We start from the raw sequence: 15,891 nt of genomic DNA, 5'->3' as shown, positions 1-15,891 counted from the left end.
TACCATGTACACTCAGATGTACAGCAGTTACATCATTTCAGATGAAAATATATAAAAAATATATTTCAGTTTGACCGATACCCCTCTCTCATCGATTTTGTCTTTTTCAGGGCGAGGCACAGTACTCCAGTCACTCCAGCAGCAACACTCTTTCAAGTAATGCCTCCAGTAGCCACAGTGACGACCGTTGGTTCGACACCATAGGTGCTGGCGTCTCTGGTACTCTCGCTGACCCCTGTGAACCCTGTGACACTGACCCCATGGGGAAAGGGGGCTCCAATGATAGTGGAATAGATGCTTCTACACATTATAGCACTGGCAACAAATCAGGCAAACAGAGCCGGGGTCACGCCGGCACCCCTCGTAAGAATCTGCACTCCTCGGCCACCTACACTGGCCTGCATGAGCTCTCCACCTCCACAGGCAGGGCAGGGGAGGGACTCCGGAGAGAGTCATCACCTGTTTTTACAGCCTCGACCAATCAGAGCAAGAATTACCTCACGCGCACCTTCCCGCCGGGGTCATCCAGCACTGATGGGTTAAAAACCAGGTTGGTAGTAAAGTAAAAATCTAGATACTCTTTATAGTCTTCAACTAATTTGAGGAGGATCAGACAACTGGAGCCACATGCCATTCAATAACAGGCTCTCGAAGCCCATGTTTGATCAGTGCCTACCCTACACATAGACTGGTAATCTGCTAAACCCTGACTATCATCAGCACTACGCATGGCAATTATTTACTGTTATTTGTACTCAAGTATTCGTGTATGTCCAAGTTCCCTCACTGACCCATCAGGACAATATATGCTTGAACGGTTGGGTTTTACCACTTCACATGGGTTTTACCACTGATGTTTCGGGAAGATGTTTTAAGTAGGGGGCCAATTAAATGCAAAAGTGTAAAGCAACGCAATTAAAATTACGTGTGCATACACCTGCATTTAAAAGGCTAAAACAAACAGGGATTCCTAAATGCACCCTATGCACTCAAAGGCTCAGTTGTGTAGCCGTGCCTGATCATAATTTCATGCCTCGTAAATGAAACCTACTTTCTGCTGATGCCAGTCTAAAGTGAACAATGTATACTATTTTATTGACACCAGTGGCACAGAAGTGGATCTCTACCACCCCTCACTGTGCAGTCGGAGTATTCAAGTATCATTGTCATTACTTAGAGGAACCTACAGACAGGGCCAGTCAGCGCTCAGGTGGCACAGCAGTCTTTTATGCTAGCCCACCACCACTGAGATTTAAACTCTATCAGCCAACTGTCTACACAGACTTGATTGGCTATGTCTCTGTAGTTAAAGCCCTGCGATGGATTGGCACCCTGTCCAGTGTATTCCTACTTTGTGTTTTCCAGTGTTTCCTTGTGACCAGGTGACCTGGCTAGTGCCAGTGTTGCATAAGGACATACTTAAATACACAATGAATTCTAAATAACTTTTTAAATGATGCTAATAAGTCAGGAATCAATAAAATCTGAATGTGTGTGTGTGTTTACTCAGATCCTGCTACACTCCACAAGGCTTCAAGACACCTTCTGCAGGTGAAAAGCACAGGCCTTTCCGATCCACTACAGCTACACCCACTTCGGGCTCGGCCCAACTGTCCACCTCTGCCCCCAAAACCTTTTATGGTAAAAGTAAGCAAATGGCATGGCAAGCGGAGGAGAGTAACACTGCCACCATGACTTCAACCTCGACCTCCAGCAGCACAGATAGCAACAGCAACAAGTATGAACAAATGTATGTGTGTTTATATGAAAAGTAAAGCCTTATTTACTGTCCATCAGATACAAATTTGCATCCACACTAGTGAGTGCTGAGAGTGTGTAAATGTGTTTAAATACAGTTGTACCCCTCAAAGAAAACAAGGATTTTCTAGAGCTGGATTTTGTGTTTATCAGTTAAACAATGCAGCAAATGAAGAAAGAAAATTAATGATGTAGTATTTTACAGTCACTGGGTAATTTGCAGTCTAAATTACCCTACTGCTTGTCTGTAGTAGACCAAAAATTACATCCCAAACTGCACACTACATACTGCATAGAATCTATTGTAGGTGTGCTTAATAGGCGTGTAGTACAGCAATATGTTTTCCTCAGCTTTGCATACCAATATGCCGGTCAGTTGTTTGTTTGGCTTTACACCTGTGTTCTTTTATTGTGTGTGCAGGCAGGTGGACTTGACCAGTAAGAATGTGTTTGGTCAACCTCGTCTGAGAGCCTCTCTTAGGGACCTGCGCTCCCCTCGTCGCCCAACCCAAAAAAGCACCATTGAGGATGATCTGAAAAAACTAATCATCATGGACACACCTGCAGATACACCACCACAAGAATCTGTGAGTAGCAACACACACCCTAAAGTATATGAAAGATGACACACAGATAACCCACAAACCCAGAATGCAGGATGGAGGGGTGCCAGTGGAGAACTGGGCTTTAAACTGGGTTTTTTCCACTTTAGTCAGGAATGTTGTAACATTTTGTAAATTACATGGTCCATGTTTGAATCACAAAAATACCAAAAAATGCTGTCAGTTTGAGGGATTAATTCATAATATGTAATAAAATCCTCCAGCTGGATGCACTACCATACACAATTGCAGATACATTAAAACCTCTTTACTGCTACAGAACTACACACTCATGTGTCTGTGTGTGTTTCAGTCTCCACGGAAGACCCTGCAGCGAACTTTCTCAGACGAGAGTTTGTGTAGTGGACGGAGAGACTCCAGCTTTGCCAGCATGCCAGTGTATGATGGACAGTCCTCGACAGCAGACGTGCTCTTTACCAGTACTCTTCCCACCCGTCGCTACGGCAGTAGCAGCAGCAGCCATGGAGCCCTTCAGCCCAATAAGAAAGGTATAAAATACTGAACTGCCTTCAGTCTCGTCATGGAGCACAGAACAGCAACAGACAAATGCCATACACCTGCTAGTGGTCATAAGTGCCCCTTTTCCACTGTACGGTACCCTATGGTACAGTACATTTTTAAATCTGTGATCCCACATTTAGTGCTGATTACTATTTCCAACCGACAGCAATTGCTAACAGGTGTAATAAATTTATTATATTAAAGGAATTTTTATGCATTCAACTTTGCAGCAACAGTTTAGGGAAGGACATTTCCTGTTCTGGCATTAATGTGCTCCTGTCCACAAGGCAAGATCTATAAAGACGTGAAGAAAAGCTCAGTTCAAAGAAACTCCAGTGACCTACACACAGCTCTGACCTCTGAATACCTGACTCCACTGAACAGCTTTGGAATGAACTGGAACATCAATTGAGGGTTTTTTTGACCAACATCAGTGGCCAGCCATACAAATCCTCTTTTGAGTGAAAGGGTACAAATCCCCACAGACAAAGTCTTGTAAGAAGCCTTCGCAGAAAAGTGAATGTTGTTACAACTTAGAGGCCACTCTATTTTAGTACCATAGTTTTTGTACTGGGATGGCCAAAAGGTCATGGTCAGGTGTCCAAATACTTTTTGCCATATAGTGTATGTACGCCAATGCACTGTGTTGTACTGTTGCGTACCGTGCAATGGAAAAGGGGCACAAACATACACTATTAGATCAAAAATATGTGGTCACCTACTCTTGGTCCACTCTTCTGGGAAGGTTTTCCACAAGACTTTGAAGTGTGTCTGTGAAAATGTGTGTCCAGTTAATAAAAAAATGCATTTGTGAAGTTTGGCACTTATGTTGGACTTGAAGGTCGACTTTCCAATTCATCCTAAAGGTGTGCCTAGTGGCTTAGGTTAAGGCACTTTACACAGGGGGGCAGTCAAACAGGCCTTTTTAAAACTGTTGCCACAATGTTAGAAGCATATTATCTATTTTGTATCACTAGAAATAGATCAGAGCTTAATAATTAATAGGGTTGTCCACATACTTTTGGCCAAGTAGTGCCTTCTTTTTCAAGCTTGCCATCAAGGAAGCAGCTTTAAGCTGATCTTGTGTGTGTGTTTGTGTGTGTGTTTATAGTGCCATTGTCTGCGTCAGAGCTGTCTCTGACAGAGGTGAGGGATAAAGTGCCCTCTCAGTGTAGGCTCGACCCTGGCCTAATGCCCCTGCCCGACACAGCCAGTGGCCTTGAGTGGTCCAGCCTTGTCAATGCTGCGAAGGCCTTTGAGGGTGAGACATGTCTGAGACTGAATGCATGCGACTGTATGATTTACACAGAACAGCATCTAGTTGTACCTAAAAAATTCAACCTCAGCTGTAACCTGGTGTAAAGCTTTGGAGTGAAGCAGCCATATCTGTGATAGAGCTGAAGATGACTGTTAACATTTTCTTGTGTTAAGACTGTTATGTGATTATTTTAACAGTGCAAAGAGCAGTTTCTCTCTTCTCGCTGTCTGAGCCACATACTGGAGGAGCTGATCTGAGACCTGTGTTAAGCCCAGTTCCCTTCCATGCACCACAGACTCCTCGCACTACACCCACCATCAGCAGGTAATTATATACTGCACAGGAAACATGACTGGAATAATATGAACTAATCCAAGCTGCCCAACATCTGCTGTCAGGTTTGAGTGATTAAAATGTGGACTTAACGTAATTACAGTGGCATGGAAGTTGAAATGAAACAACTGGGGACTTGTAATGTGCCTGCCCATGAGACAACAGTATCAAAACAACAGGCAAAAGTTTGTGTGCACGGATGCTCCTGCCTTACAGTGGTCTAATGTGCTAACCCACCACTGCAGAGATCTAAAGCTTTTGAATTTGAATCTAAGTTGTGCTATTGATCTGGTCGGTATGTCTGAGGGGGGATGATGGAACAGATTCCTTGTTGCTGCTCCAGCTGGTTGCTCGAGGAGCCTGAGTAATAGATTTGATTCATGTATAGGAGTGCGTGACTCCCAAGTAGGGCAATACTGCTCTCTGACAGGTGAATAGAAGCGTCCAGTGTGGGGTTACAGGTAAGGAATTGGATACAAAAAGATTGTGAGAAAATTCTATCCTTTTTGTTGAGTGATTAAAAGACACACTACTAATATACTGGTTTTGTCATGCAGTTATGTTTGTTTCAGTGCATATAATTTAGGATCTACCCTCTCTCTTTCTGTGTGTGTGTGTGTGTTAGTGATGAGATTCCAAACAATCTGTCGGGTCGGCTGTATCAACTGGAGGTCATGTTGTTACAGCTGAATACTGACCTGGAGAAGGTGAGCACCTGCATTGCTTCTCACACTCAGCTCTTAGCCAGTGGTCGTATCATCAAACGACATGTAATCAGTGAGCCACAAACTCATGGTCAGCTGTCCACGTACTATTAGCCATATAGTGTATTTCAGATAGGATTTGTTTCTAAAATGCTTGTTGTTGTTTCAGAAAAGGGGTCAGTGTGGCATAAGTGGAAAATGTAGGTTTAGGGTCTGTTCGAAAACCTAGTGAGCTGCCTTGCTGCCTACCTGGGCAGCTGCCTTAGTTGAGAGGATTCTAATAAGACTTCGAACTTATAAAGCAGGTTATTCAGACACACTACTTATACAGCGATTACGGTGATTACGTCACCACAGTCTTAGCTTAATAAGCTACACAGTTAGCCTCAGTCCTTTGGGGCGGTCCAGGTCCTTTCTGTGTGGAGTTTGCATGTTTTCCCCGTGTCTGCGTGGGTTTCCTCCAGGAGCTCCGGTTTCCTCCCACAGTCCAAAGACATGCGCATGAGGTGAATTAGAGACACTAAAATGTCCATGACTGTGATCGATATAACCTTGTACATTGATGAATCTTGTAACTACAGTGTGTCTGTCATGAATGTAAGTAAAGAGTGTAAAACATGGCGTTAAAATCCAAATAAACAAACAAAACGTTTAAACTGTCACTGATGAACCCGAATGTGCAAATAAATAACACTTGTACACCATTATACAAATAAAAAATCAATGAGAATTTATTTACATTTGAAAAGAACTTGTTCGTTGTTCTGCATTTGTCCACCATATTTGTCATTTTTTTGTGAGAAAACTTGTGCCGCACTGAATGCTGGGATTGCCTTCACCGCTAAGGAAGCATCGGATGCTCCCTCGTTATTCAGTCAGATTATCGCTCCGAAATAAGGAACCTCGGTAGGCAGCATTCTCGGTCATCTAAGAATTCGAACAGCCTTTTTCTCTGGAGTGTAGGATGATGTAAAATGCGTCTGTGCAGAGAGCTCACTAGGTTTTCGGACAGACCCTTAGATTCAGTGTATTTACTCGTGTTAGCTCACATTTCTACCCTCTTTTCCTCCTTCCACCTTTCCATCTCTTAGGAGAAGAAGGATAAGGTGGCTCTGCTAGCTGAGATGGCTCACCTGAAAGAAAACAACCAGCGTCTACAGGAGGAATCTCATTCTGCTAGTGAGCAGCTTCGCAAGTTCAGCCAGCTCCTTAACTCCAGCACAGACAGGAAGTGAACTTTAATGTAACTGTGTGTGCTGTGAAAGATTCAATCAGAGGCAACAGGACAGGAGTGCTGATTGCTGATCCTATAGATGCCCCCACACTGCCCTTCATCTCATCAAGAAGTAGAGTGAGCCTCTTCCAGTGTCCCGCCCCTAAATAGGGAGAGAATACAAGAGAGGAAGCAGGGGTATAAAAAAATACGAGGAGTCAAAACAAAAGCAGGTTTGAGTCACTTCAGGAGTGTAGATTTGTTAGCAGAAGTGGGGAAAAATGTGTGCACCTTTATTTTTAGAACTCACACCGAGTCTGAGCAGCATGCACACACTCTCTTTCAACACTGCTGCTTTATTTTTCTAATGGACGTGTGTTGGCGTGCATCGGACACCAAACTCCAGCCAGTTGAACTGAGACTGTATCATTTAGAGAGGCCTATTTACTGTACATTCAGCTCTTCAGCCAAAAAGAAAGTGTCTGAGGTTCTGTGCTGAGACTATACTTCCCAGCATGCAGCACCGTGGAGCACTAACCTGGTACTGTAGAAGTGAGGTACAATTCTTCTGGACTGATTTAACTATGAAACCCGGATGTTTGCTTTTATTACGTTAATCATTGCAGGTACATGTAATGCAAGACGTTATCCTTGTGACGTGTTATTCAATGTTTTGAGATCAGAACTGCCAGTGGAACACAAATAGCTGATGCTGTCAAAAGTTGACAAGACGGACTTAGGTTTGCTTGCCCAAAAGTTAGCGGACACGCAGTCTACAGAAGGTTAGCCCTGCATGAGAACCCTTTGTGTAAAGTGATGCATAGAAACAGGTTTTTTTTAACACTGACACTTCATTTATGATTGTCAGTTCATCTGATTTGTGACTTTGCTTCTCATTTGTTCAAAAACTCATTTGGTTTCATTAATGATTTAATTTCATAAGCAGTTAGGTTTCTTAAAGTCATTTGTTTCGAAATAGTTCTTGTAAATAATTGTTTTATATTTTAACAATTCTATAAACAACTAAAATTATGTATAACATTTTTAAAATGTATTTATTTTTGTTTCTTTCGACTGCTTCTGTATTTAGGAGTCGCCATAGCAGATCATTTTGTTCCGCATGCCTGATTTGGCAAAGTTTTACTGCCGGACACACTTCCTGACGTAACCCTACCTATTTATCCAGGCTTGGGACCGGCACTGAGATCGCATTGACGAGTGCACCTCCCATCCCCCCGGGCTGGCATATTTTACCGCTATGCCACCTCAGTGCCTAAAATATATTAATTTAATAGATTTTAAAAAGTCATATAAGAGTCTTGTCTTACTTTTGGCAGTGTTGGCTCCACTTGGTACACTGGTATGTAACACTCTGCTCTAAGAGGGCGTATCCCCATTGCAATATTGTAACACGTTGTAATATACTGCAGGTCTGGCACTGTTATTTTTTTCAGTATGTATCTATATTTACACCAGTGTATACATCAGGAAGCTCAACTAATTATCACAAGGGAACTCCTAATATGCTATATTGTACTAAATTATTCAGGCAGCCCATCTCAGCCCACCTCTAGTCAGGAAATGTCTGACAACTAACCTACACATACACAACTTTTTTACCCCAAATGTAGTTGATCAACCAAACGTAGATTTTTTTATGTTTGCTTTTATGCATTTTAAAATTGGATATGTCTAAATGAATTTTATTTCAAACTAAAAACACAAAGCAAAACTAACAGAGTATAGCAGTATCCACATTCATGTAAAGCTGTTTATTTAAATGTGTTTGACTTTTTCTAAAATGATCATGCACTTTTTCATGCTACAAAATTAGCCTGTTGTAAAATAGCATTTAAGTGCAATTACCCTTCATGTTGTTATTAGAAGTTAGCTCCATTAACCTCGAGTGCAAAACTAGAGAAGCTCAGTCTGTCACTAAACATTATCTGATTCTCTACATTTGGTATAATGGACAAAATTGTTTACATTTGATTTTGTTTAAAGCATCACCGCCGCTGCTGTAAGCTAGTCACTGTAAAAGACACGACCAATTAGAACAACTGCTCCTGTAACCGTCATGCTGATCTCAAGTTTCTAATTACTAGCATGTGTCCGTATCGGCTAATCTGCCGAATCTGAATACTGTATGTGTGTATGCAAATGAGATGCAATAGCGCCTTCTCTTGTGAGTGTGGTGCTTTCAACACAGAATCTATTTTTCTACTTAAGGCCTATCAGGTGGCAGGACTGTTTAGAAAACAAAAGACAGACAGGTTCATGTCTGGGTTGTGTACATGTGAATTTTTTTCCTCATCCCCCACACTGTACTCAGATTACAAGCTTTTATCATTTAGCAGTTTGACTAACTGGATTAGTGAGTAATGTGTTATTTTCTAATCTAAAGTATTGCTCATCAAACACATACATGCTCTGTTTATTGCCCGATTTTTTTTCTTACATGTAAATATTTTCATTTTGTCAGTTTGGAGAGAATATTTTACAGTGATTTCAGTCTATAACAGTTATCAGCCGGGGAGTCTCATCTATTTCATGGCAGCTCCTGATATAGCGGTGGTGAGAGCTACGTCAGTCCAACTACACAGGACCATTTCATCAATGAACATGCCGCATTTATCATTTGCTTATTCGGCTCAGATCAGGAGCCGGTTGCACCAGCGGGGTTAAAGCTTGTAGTAATGGGCCGCTTAGGTGGCGCAGCGGTAAAAACACACGCTGGAACCAGAGCTGGGATCTCGAATACATCGAACAACGATTGGCCTGTTGTTCAGATATGGGTGGGACTAAGCCGGATGGGGGCTCTCTCTCATGACTGGTGCATTTACGACCTCTGCTGGCTGATTGATGGCACCTGCACAGAGATGAGAAAAGAGTGCTCTCAAGGTGTGTCTCTCCTTACACAACGCTGAGCTGCACTGCACTCGTCAAAGTGTAGGTGATAAGATGCATACGGCATGCTGCCCAGAGGGGGCGTGGATTAGCTTTGCTCTCCTCAATCAGAGCAGGGATCGGCATTGGTGAAGAGGAAGCATGACGCAATCGGGCAATTGGACGCACAAAAAAGAAGAAAGAAAAAGGGGAGAAAATGCATAAACCAAATATATTTCATACACTTGACGGGCACTGTGTATGGAGGGCCACACCCCCATCAGCATTATTCCTCAGCCCTGTGCAGGCGCCATCAGTCAGCCAGCAGGGGCCGCAGTTGCACCAGTTATGAGTTACCTATGATTTGACTTTCTTACCCTCTGACCCTGAACCCAGCCAATCGTTGTTCATGCTGCCGCCCAGCCCAGTCGGAAAGGCAGAGCTGAGATTCAATACGATGTATTCGAAACCCCAACTCTGGTGCGCTAGCGTACTTTACCGCTGCGCCACCTGAACGGCCCCTAGTCCAAATTTTTTTTAATTAATATTTACACTGAGGAGATTCAAAATCTATACAGCCAGTCACCAGTGTAACATGGCTTTATTTAAGACCTGTTGGTGCAATAACAATGCTGAAGTGTGACCTCTTTACACTCATGCCAGATATCAGAACAATCTAACAAAAAAATCAGATATTTGTCTGCTGAATACGTTGGTGTGCAATGTGACTCTTGACGTGGAGTACTAAAACAAAGAACCTCTATCCGGGCTTGATGACTCACTAGCCCAATAGCCAGAGACGAGCTTATTTTGTGATTGGTTTTTCCTTCTTTCTTGCCCGGGAACCAGTGACTTGGTAGACTGCTGAGTTCCAGAGACTTTCCTTTCAATTAACCACAAAAAAGCCTTTTGTAGACTTTTAAGGCTTTTATATTTGATCCTCTAGGATTGCTCAGTATAGCGGCACACCTTGCTGGTGTCACCTAGTGCACACTTTGGAGGGCGTATGGTGCAATTTAAGGCAGAATATCTCTATAGGACATGGTGTATGAACTATGACAAAAAACTGCAGAAAGTCTTTATGCTGTCAGCTCTAGTATCATCATTTTTATATATTGGTATTTAGTCCAGGGGCACTAAAACCAGTAATGCTCAAGCACGTTAGAGGATTTACCAGCCTGGTGGTGTTAGATTTGTCCACCCATGTGTGTAAACCCAGACTGCCCCTTCAGTTTGATTTAACTGGAAACGTTGTCTCATCTCTCAGGACTCGTGCCCTTTACCGAACTTGAATTATTTATTCTATTTATTTATGTGAGGGCAGTTTATGTTTTGTTGTCTCCAATTAGTTAACTAGAGTGAGTAGCTTCACCCACACACACCAGATCAGCGTGGTTCTATATTTATATCAGATTGGAAATGGTTATATCAAAACAGGTTTGGATTGCAGCTAAATAGAATCATTCCAGCTCTAAATGTCCCATTATTGGTAAATATTATATTTAAAAACCCATTATTATATTTTACTTTTTTTTTTTTTATCCTTGTGATGTTTATGTTTTTAACAGTCAGCCTGCTTTATCATCATCATCATTATCATCATCATCCATGTCTTCTAAAAAGCTACATCAGCAATGTACACACTGGCTGCCTTGTAAAGCTCTGTGTACTTATTATATTCACCATTAGATGTCTTAATTATTTTGCGTGGAAAGGTGGAGGTGTTTTAATGTTAATTTCATGTTTTTTATATATATATATATATATATATATATATATATTGTAAGTTAATTACAGTTGATCTGCAACTAGATAAATCTGCTCATGGTAAATCTTAAATCTTTAGTGTGACTAAAACTTGCTGTAATGTATGTTTAAAATCTGAATTATTTATTTTTCTGTTGTACACATCAACCATTTATCAGTGAAAGAAAGAAATGTGTTTGATTTTTGATTTTTTTTATATAAGTATGATGCTTTGTACATTATTCTTAATTATGTTTTGCTGTATCTTAAATCTGATTTCTTGTGTATTTTTACGTTCTAATGAATCCTTCAGTTTCTCCTTGGAACCTCATTTATGTAATGAGGGGACATTTAATACATGTAAATTATGTTTTCACTATTTTATAAAAAAAAAATAATAATAAATGAAAATTATTTCTGATTCATGTCTGTCATGTTTTTGAAAATAACAGTAAAAGCCATGAGAATAATACTTTTATAATAATGGCATCACATAGTTGATACAACAAAGCAGCATTTGCATGTTCTTTGCATATCAGTGTGGGTTTTCTCTAGATACTTAAAGGTCTTCTTCCTTACAAAACATGCTCATGCATGCCTGTGATTGGTTAGTTCCTTGTCCTGGGTGTGCTCCTGTCCTACATGTAGTGGGTTTTTGTGTGTGTGTGGGTGTGTGTGTGTGTGGGTGTGGGTGTGGGTGTGTGGGTGTGGGTGTGGGTGTGTGGGTGTGTGTGTGTGTGTGTGTGTGTGTGTGTGTGTGTGTGTTGCCGCATCCATGTGATTGATTGGTACCCTGTCAGATGTATTGCTGTCTTGTGCCAGTGTTTCCTGGTGAACCCTGACTAGGATAAAGCGGATCTTAAAAGAAAAATGAAAAAATGAGATTGACACTTTGACCTCATGGTAAATATTTCTCTCTCTGGTACGTACATTAATTCATTATTTTAAAAGCTACACCTACTGTACTGATTAACTTTGTGAGCATACAGGTATCTGTTTCCCACCTGTACACTTTGTCACCCCTTTTGTACACCAATTATTAACTAAACGGGGAGTTAATAGGGTGCGACTGACTAGATGATGTTGGGTTGGTGAATCATTCTCAGCACTGCAATGACACTAACATGGTAAGGACATGTTAGCGTGTGTTCTGATATGAAGGTTTATAAATCTTGTTTAAACTGACTGTCCTTTTTGTTACAAGCACATAGCCTGTTAGCACTGGTTGAATGTACACAGCAGAAGACTAGAGCTGTTTTCTCTTTTCATGTACTCTGTGTGTGTGTTTACTTCGATTTTGAGATTAAAGTTGAAATGATTTTGAGATTAAAGTCGAAATGATTTCGAGATTAAAGTTGAAATATTATGGCTATAGTACGACGGCGTATTAGTACGACGGTACGACGGCGTATTAGTACGCTACGACGGCGTATTAGGGCCACTAAAGAAAAATTTTTTTTTTATTTGTTCTGAGATTAAAGTCGATATTATTCTGAGATTAAAGTCGATATTATTCTGAGATTAAAGTCGACATTATTCTGAGATTAAAGTCGACATTATTCTGAGATTAAAGTCGACATTATTCTGAGATTAAAGTCGATATTATTCTGAGATTAAAGTCGAAATAATATGGCCATAGCAGCCGCCTCGTGTTAAAATGAGTGATGTTCATGATTCGGTGAAGTTATACTTTCGCATCGGTTTTACGAATAAAGAAATCCTCAATCTCTTGGCACAACAGCACCGGATTGTTATTAGCATAAGGACGCTGAAACGGATTTGCAGTAAACTGCATTTATTTAGAAGAAAGAACCAGACGGACTTAGAGGAAATCTTCTCTTTTGTTGAAGCGGAACTTGCGGGCAGTGGCAGGCTACAAGGCTATCGGTGGTTACATCTCCGTGCTGTTCGAAGAGGGTTTGTAGTTTCACAGGAGACGATGAGAATGATCATCAAAATGATCGATCCCGAAGGAGTGCAACTCCGGCGCGCTCGGCGTCTGCGCCGTCGCCAGTACTGCAACCGAGGCCCCAACGCTTTATGGCATATGGACTCGTACGATAAACTAAAGCCTTATGGCATTGCTATAAATGGTTGCATTGACGGATTTAGTCGCCATGTCATGTGGATGGAGGCGTACAACACGAATAACGACCCAAAAGTAATTGCGGGTTATTGGATAAGCACAGTAACGCGCATTGGAGGCTGCCCTCAGCGCCTGCGTGCCGATCCAGGTACTGAGAATGGGCATGTGAGGGAAATGCAGATGTTTTTACGCAGAAATCACTCGGACCCTTACGCAGGAGAGAGAAGTTTCATTTATGGATGCAGCACGGCAAACCAACGCATAGAATCGTGGTGGGGCATTCTGCGTAAACAAAGTGGACAGTTCTGGATGGACATTTTCCAGACGCTCAGAGATGATGGACATTTTTCCGGTGACTTCTTGGACAGAAATCTGATACAGTTCTGCTTCCTTAACCTAATTCAGGTAGGCTCTATAGCCACAGGCTACACCTTCTGTATTTATATTCATCAGTTATGTATTGCCAGATTGTTTTCATTAAGCTACCTTCACTACATTTGATCAGAAACAGCTATAGTCTGTAATTAATCTGTCTATTAATCTAAACCATTTATTAATGTAATAGCACCACCAAAAGGTATTATTTTGTTGGCAGACAATTCCAGGCACAAGTCACACTTACAAAAAAGTCCAGCAACATTGCTGTCACATTCAGTTGTACCAGCAAAACACACTACTATGTTAGTGCCACTGCTGTGATGATAATATTCTACCACCAAAATAGCTTTACCAACAAATCAGCTGCGATCTCATCGTACCAGCAGTCTTTTACCACTAATGGTCAAGTTAGGGGTTGGCTGATAAATTGTGGAGCAAGAGACGAGGCACGGTGACTAATTGTAGGTGTGCTTGGTAAACTGGTCATTGAAGCCAGGTATAAGATGTTGACAATATAAAGTTTTGATAATATTTTAATGACGTATATGTTTAACTAAATTTATGACTCAACACAGGCTTTGTAAGCATAAGTGTCCCATATATTGATGGTAAATGTTCTGTGCATATTTTTTGTTGGGACAGTAGTTGAACTAAGTTTTACATATTTATGTTCATGCAGGAGGAACTAGACGAAGTTGTGAGGACATGGAACTCCCATCAAATAAGGTCAAGGCCAGGAATTCCAGGAGGACGCCCAATTTTAATGTACTGTATGCCACAGATTTATGGTGCAGGGGAGGACAAACTCAAATATGTGCTTCCAGAAGAGGTCACTGTTTGCAAAGAGGAATGCACCCCAAAATCCCAGTTCCCCTGTGATGAAACAGTCTTTGAGCTCTGTGCTCTTCTTATTGATGAAAATGGCTGGGATGCTCCTGTTGATGCATACCATGCAGCTGAACTGTACATTCTCTTAAGAAATCAAATACTAGATAATATCTAGAACTGAGCTTCTCAACACCAGCTATGGGGACCCACTGATGAGTGGGTTCTCGGAACTGAAGTTACTTTCTAATAGATTGTGTCTGTAGTTATATTAAAATAAATGATGTGTTTATATGCATGCATCTGACAAAATAAAAATTCAATAATTTCACATATATGGTGTCTATCTATAGACAAGGAACAGGCTAGACAAGTATTACATACACAAACTTTTTAATACTAAAATTCAAGGCAAAAACAGGGTAAATGAGAACAACAAAAATCTCCATACAAAAGTAATATACTAATGCCCTAGAAACTTTTGCCTTTTTCAAGTCCTTTGTTTTTTTATAGTAGTTATTATTAATTTTGCAACTTAATACTGTATCAAACTGAACATACTATACTTTTCAAACAACATGTACAGTGTATCACAAAAGTGAGTACACCCCTCACATTTCTGCAAATATTTTATTATATCTTTTCATGGGACAACACTATAGACATGAAACTTGGATATAACTTAGAGTAGTCAGTGTACAGCTTGTATAGCAGTGTAGATTTACTGTCTTCTGAAAATAACTCAACACACAGCCATTAATGTCTAAATAGCTGGCAACATAAGTGAGTACACCCCACAGTGAACATGTCCAAATTGTGCCCAAATGTGTCGTTGTCCCTCCCTGGTGTAATGTGTCAAGGTCCCAGGTGTAAATGGGGAGCAGGGCTGTTAAATTTGGTGTTTTGGGTACAATTCTCTCATACTGACCACTGGATATTCAACATGGCACCTCATGGCAAAGAACTCTCTGAGGATGTGAGAAATAGAATTGTTGCTCTCCACAAAGATGGCCTGGGCTATAAGAAGATTGCTAACACCCTGAAACTGAGCTACAGCATGGTGGCCAAGGTCATACAGCGGTTTTCCAGGACAGGTTCTACTCGGAACAGGCTTCGCCAGGGTCGACCAAAGAAGTTGAGTCCACGTGTTCGGCGTCATATCCAGAGGTTGGCTTTAAAAAATAGACACATGAGTGCTGCCAGCATTGCTGCAGAGGTTGAAGACGTGGGAGGTCAGCCTGTCAGTGCTCAGACCATACGCCGCACACTGCATCAACTCGGTCTGCATGGTCGTCATCCCAGAAGGAAGCTGACGCACAAGAAAGCCCGCAAACAGTTTGCTGAAGACAAGCAGTCCAAGAACATGGATTACTGGAATGCCCTGTGGTCTGACGAGACCAAGATAAACTTGTTTGGCTCAGATGGTGTCCAGCATGTGTGGCGGCGCCCTGGTGAGAAGTACCAAGACAACTGTATCTTGCCTACAGTCAAGCATGGTGGTGGTAGCATCATGGTCTTGGGCTGCATGAGTGTTGCTGGCACTGGGGAGCTGCAGTTCATTGAGGGAAACATGAATTCCA

At 41.5% G+C, this 15,891-nt stretch overlaps 2 protein-coding genes across 2 annotated transcripts in view; both read left to right on the top strand.

Annotated features, from left to right (window-relative positions):
• Positions 1-7,199, top strand: part of sipa1l3 (signal-induced proliferation-associated 1 like 3) — a 41,061-nt gene extending 33,862 nt beyond the window's left edge. The window contains exons 13-20 of the mRNA XM_063004422.1: positions 111-550; positions 1,511-1,738; positions 2,180-2,345; positions 2,674-2,869; positions 3,994-4,143; positions 4,314-4,464; positions 5,099-5,180; positions 6,269-7,199. Coding sequence (XP_062860492.1) covers positions 111-550; positions 1,511-1,738; positions 2,180-2,345; positions 2,674-2,869; positions 3,994-4,143; positions 4,314-4,464; positions 5,099-5,180; positions 6,269-6,412 — 1,557 coding nt within the window. The 3' untranslated portion in view covers positions 6,413-7,199. The remainder of the gene's footprint in view (positions 1-110; positions 551-1,510; positions 1,739-2,179; positions 2,346-2,673; positions 2,870-3,993; positions 4,144-4,313; positions 4,465-5,098; positions 5,181-6,268) is intronic.
• A 5,541-nt stretch (positions 7,200-12,740) lies between these two features.
• LOC134323158 (uncharacterized) lies at positions 12,741-14,627 on the top strand. Its single transcript, XM_063004588.1, has 2 exons — positions 12,741-13,513; positions 14,166-14,627. Exons 1-2 carry the CDS (start codon positions 12,962-12,964, stop codon positions 14,487-14,489), a joined length of 876 nt encoding a protein of 291 aa, XP_062860658.1. The 5' UTR covers positions 12,741-12,961; the 3' UTR covers positions 14,490-14,627.
• The last annotated feature ends 1,264 nt before the right edge of the window (positions 14,628-15,891 follow it).

This window comes from Trichomycterus rosablanca, chromosome 11, assembly GCF_030014385.1.
Source record: "Trichomycterus rosablanca isolate fTriRos1 chromosome 11, fTriRos1.hap1, whole genome shotgun sequence".
In the NCBI taxonomy this organism is placed as follows: Eukaryota; Metazoa; Chordata; class Actinopteri; order Siluriformes; family Trichomycteridae; genus Trichomycterus; species Trichomycterus rosablanca.
Note: the sequence above shows the minus strand (reverse complement) of the source record. Positions and strands in the feature narration are given on the sequence as shown.

Coding starts and splice junctions, on each gene's coding strand:
- LOC134323158 (XM_063004588.1), top strand. CDS start 12,962: ATGAGAATGATCATCAAAATGATCGATCCCGAAGGAGTGCAACTCCGG. Junction 13,514..14,165: donor GCTTCCTTAACCTAATTCAG/GTAGGCTCTATA, acceptor ATGTTCATGCAG/GAGGAACTAGACGAAGTTGT.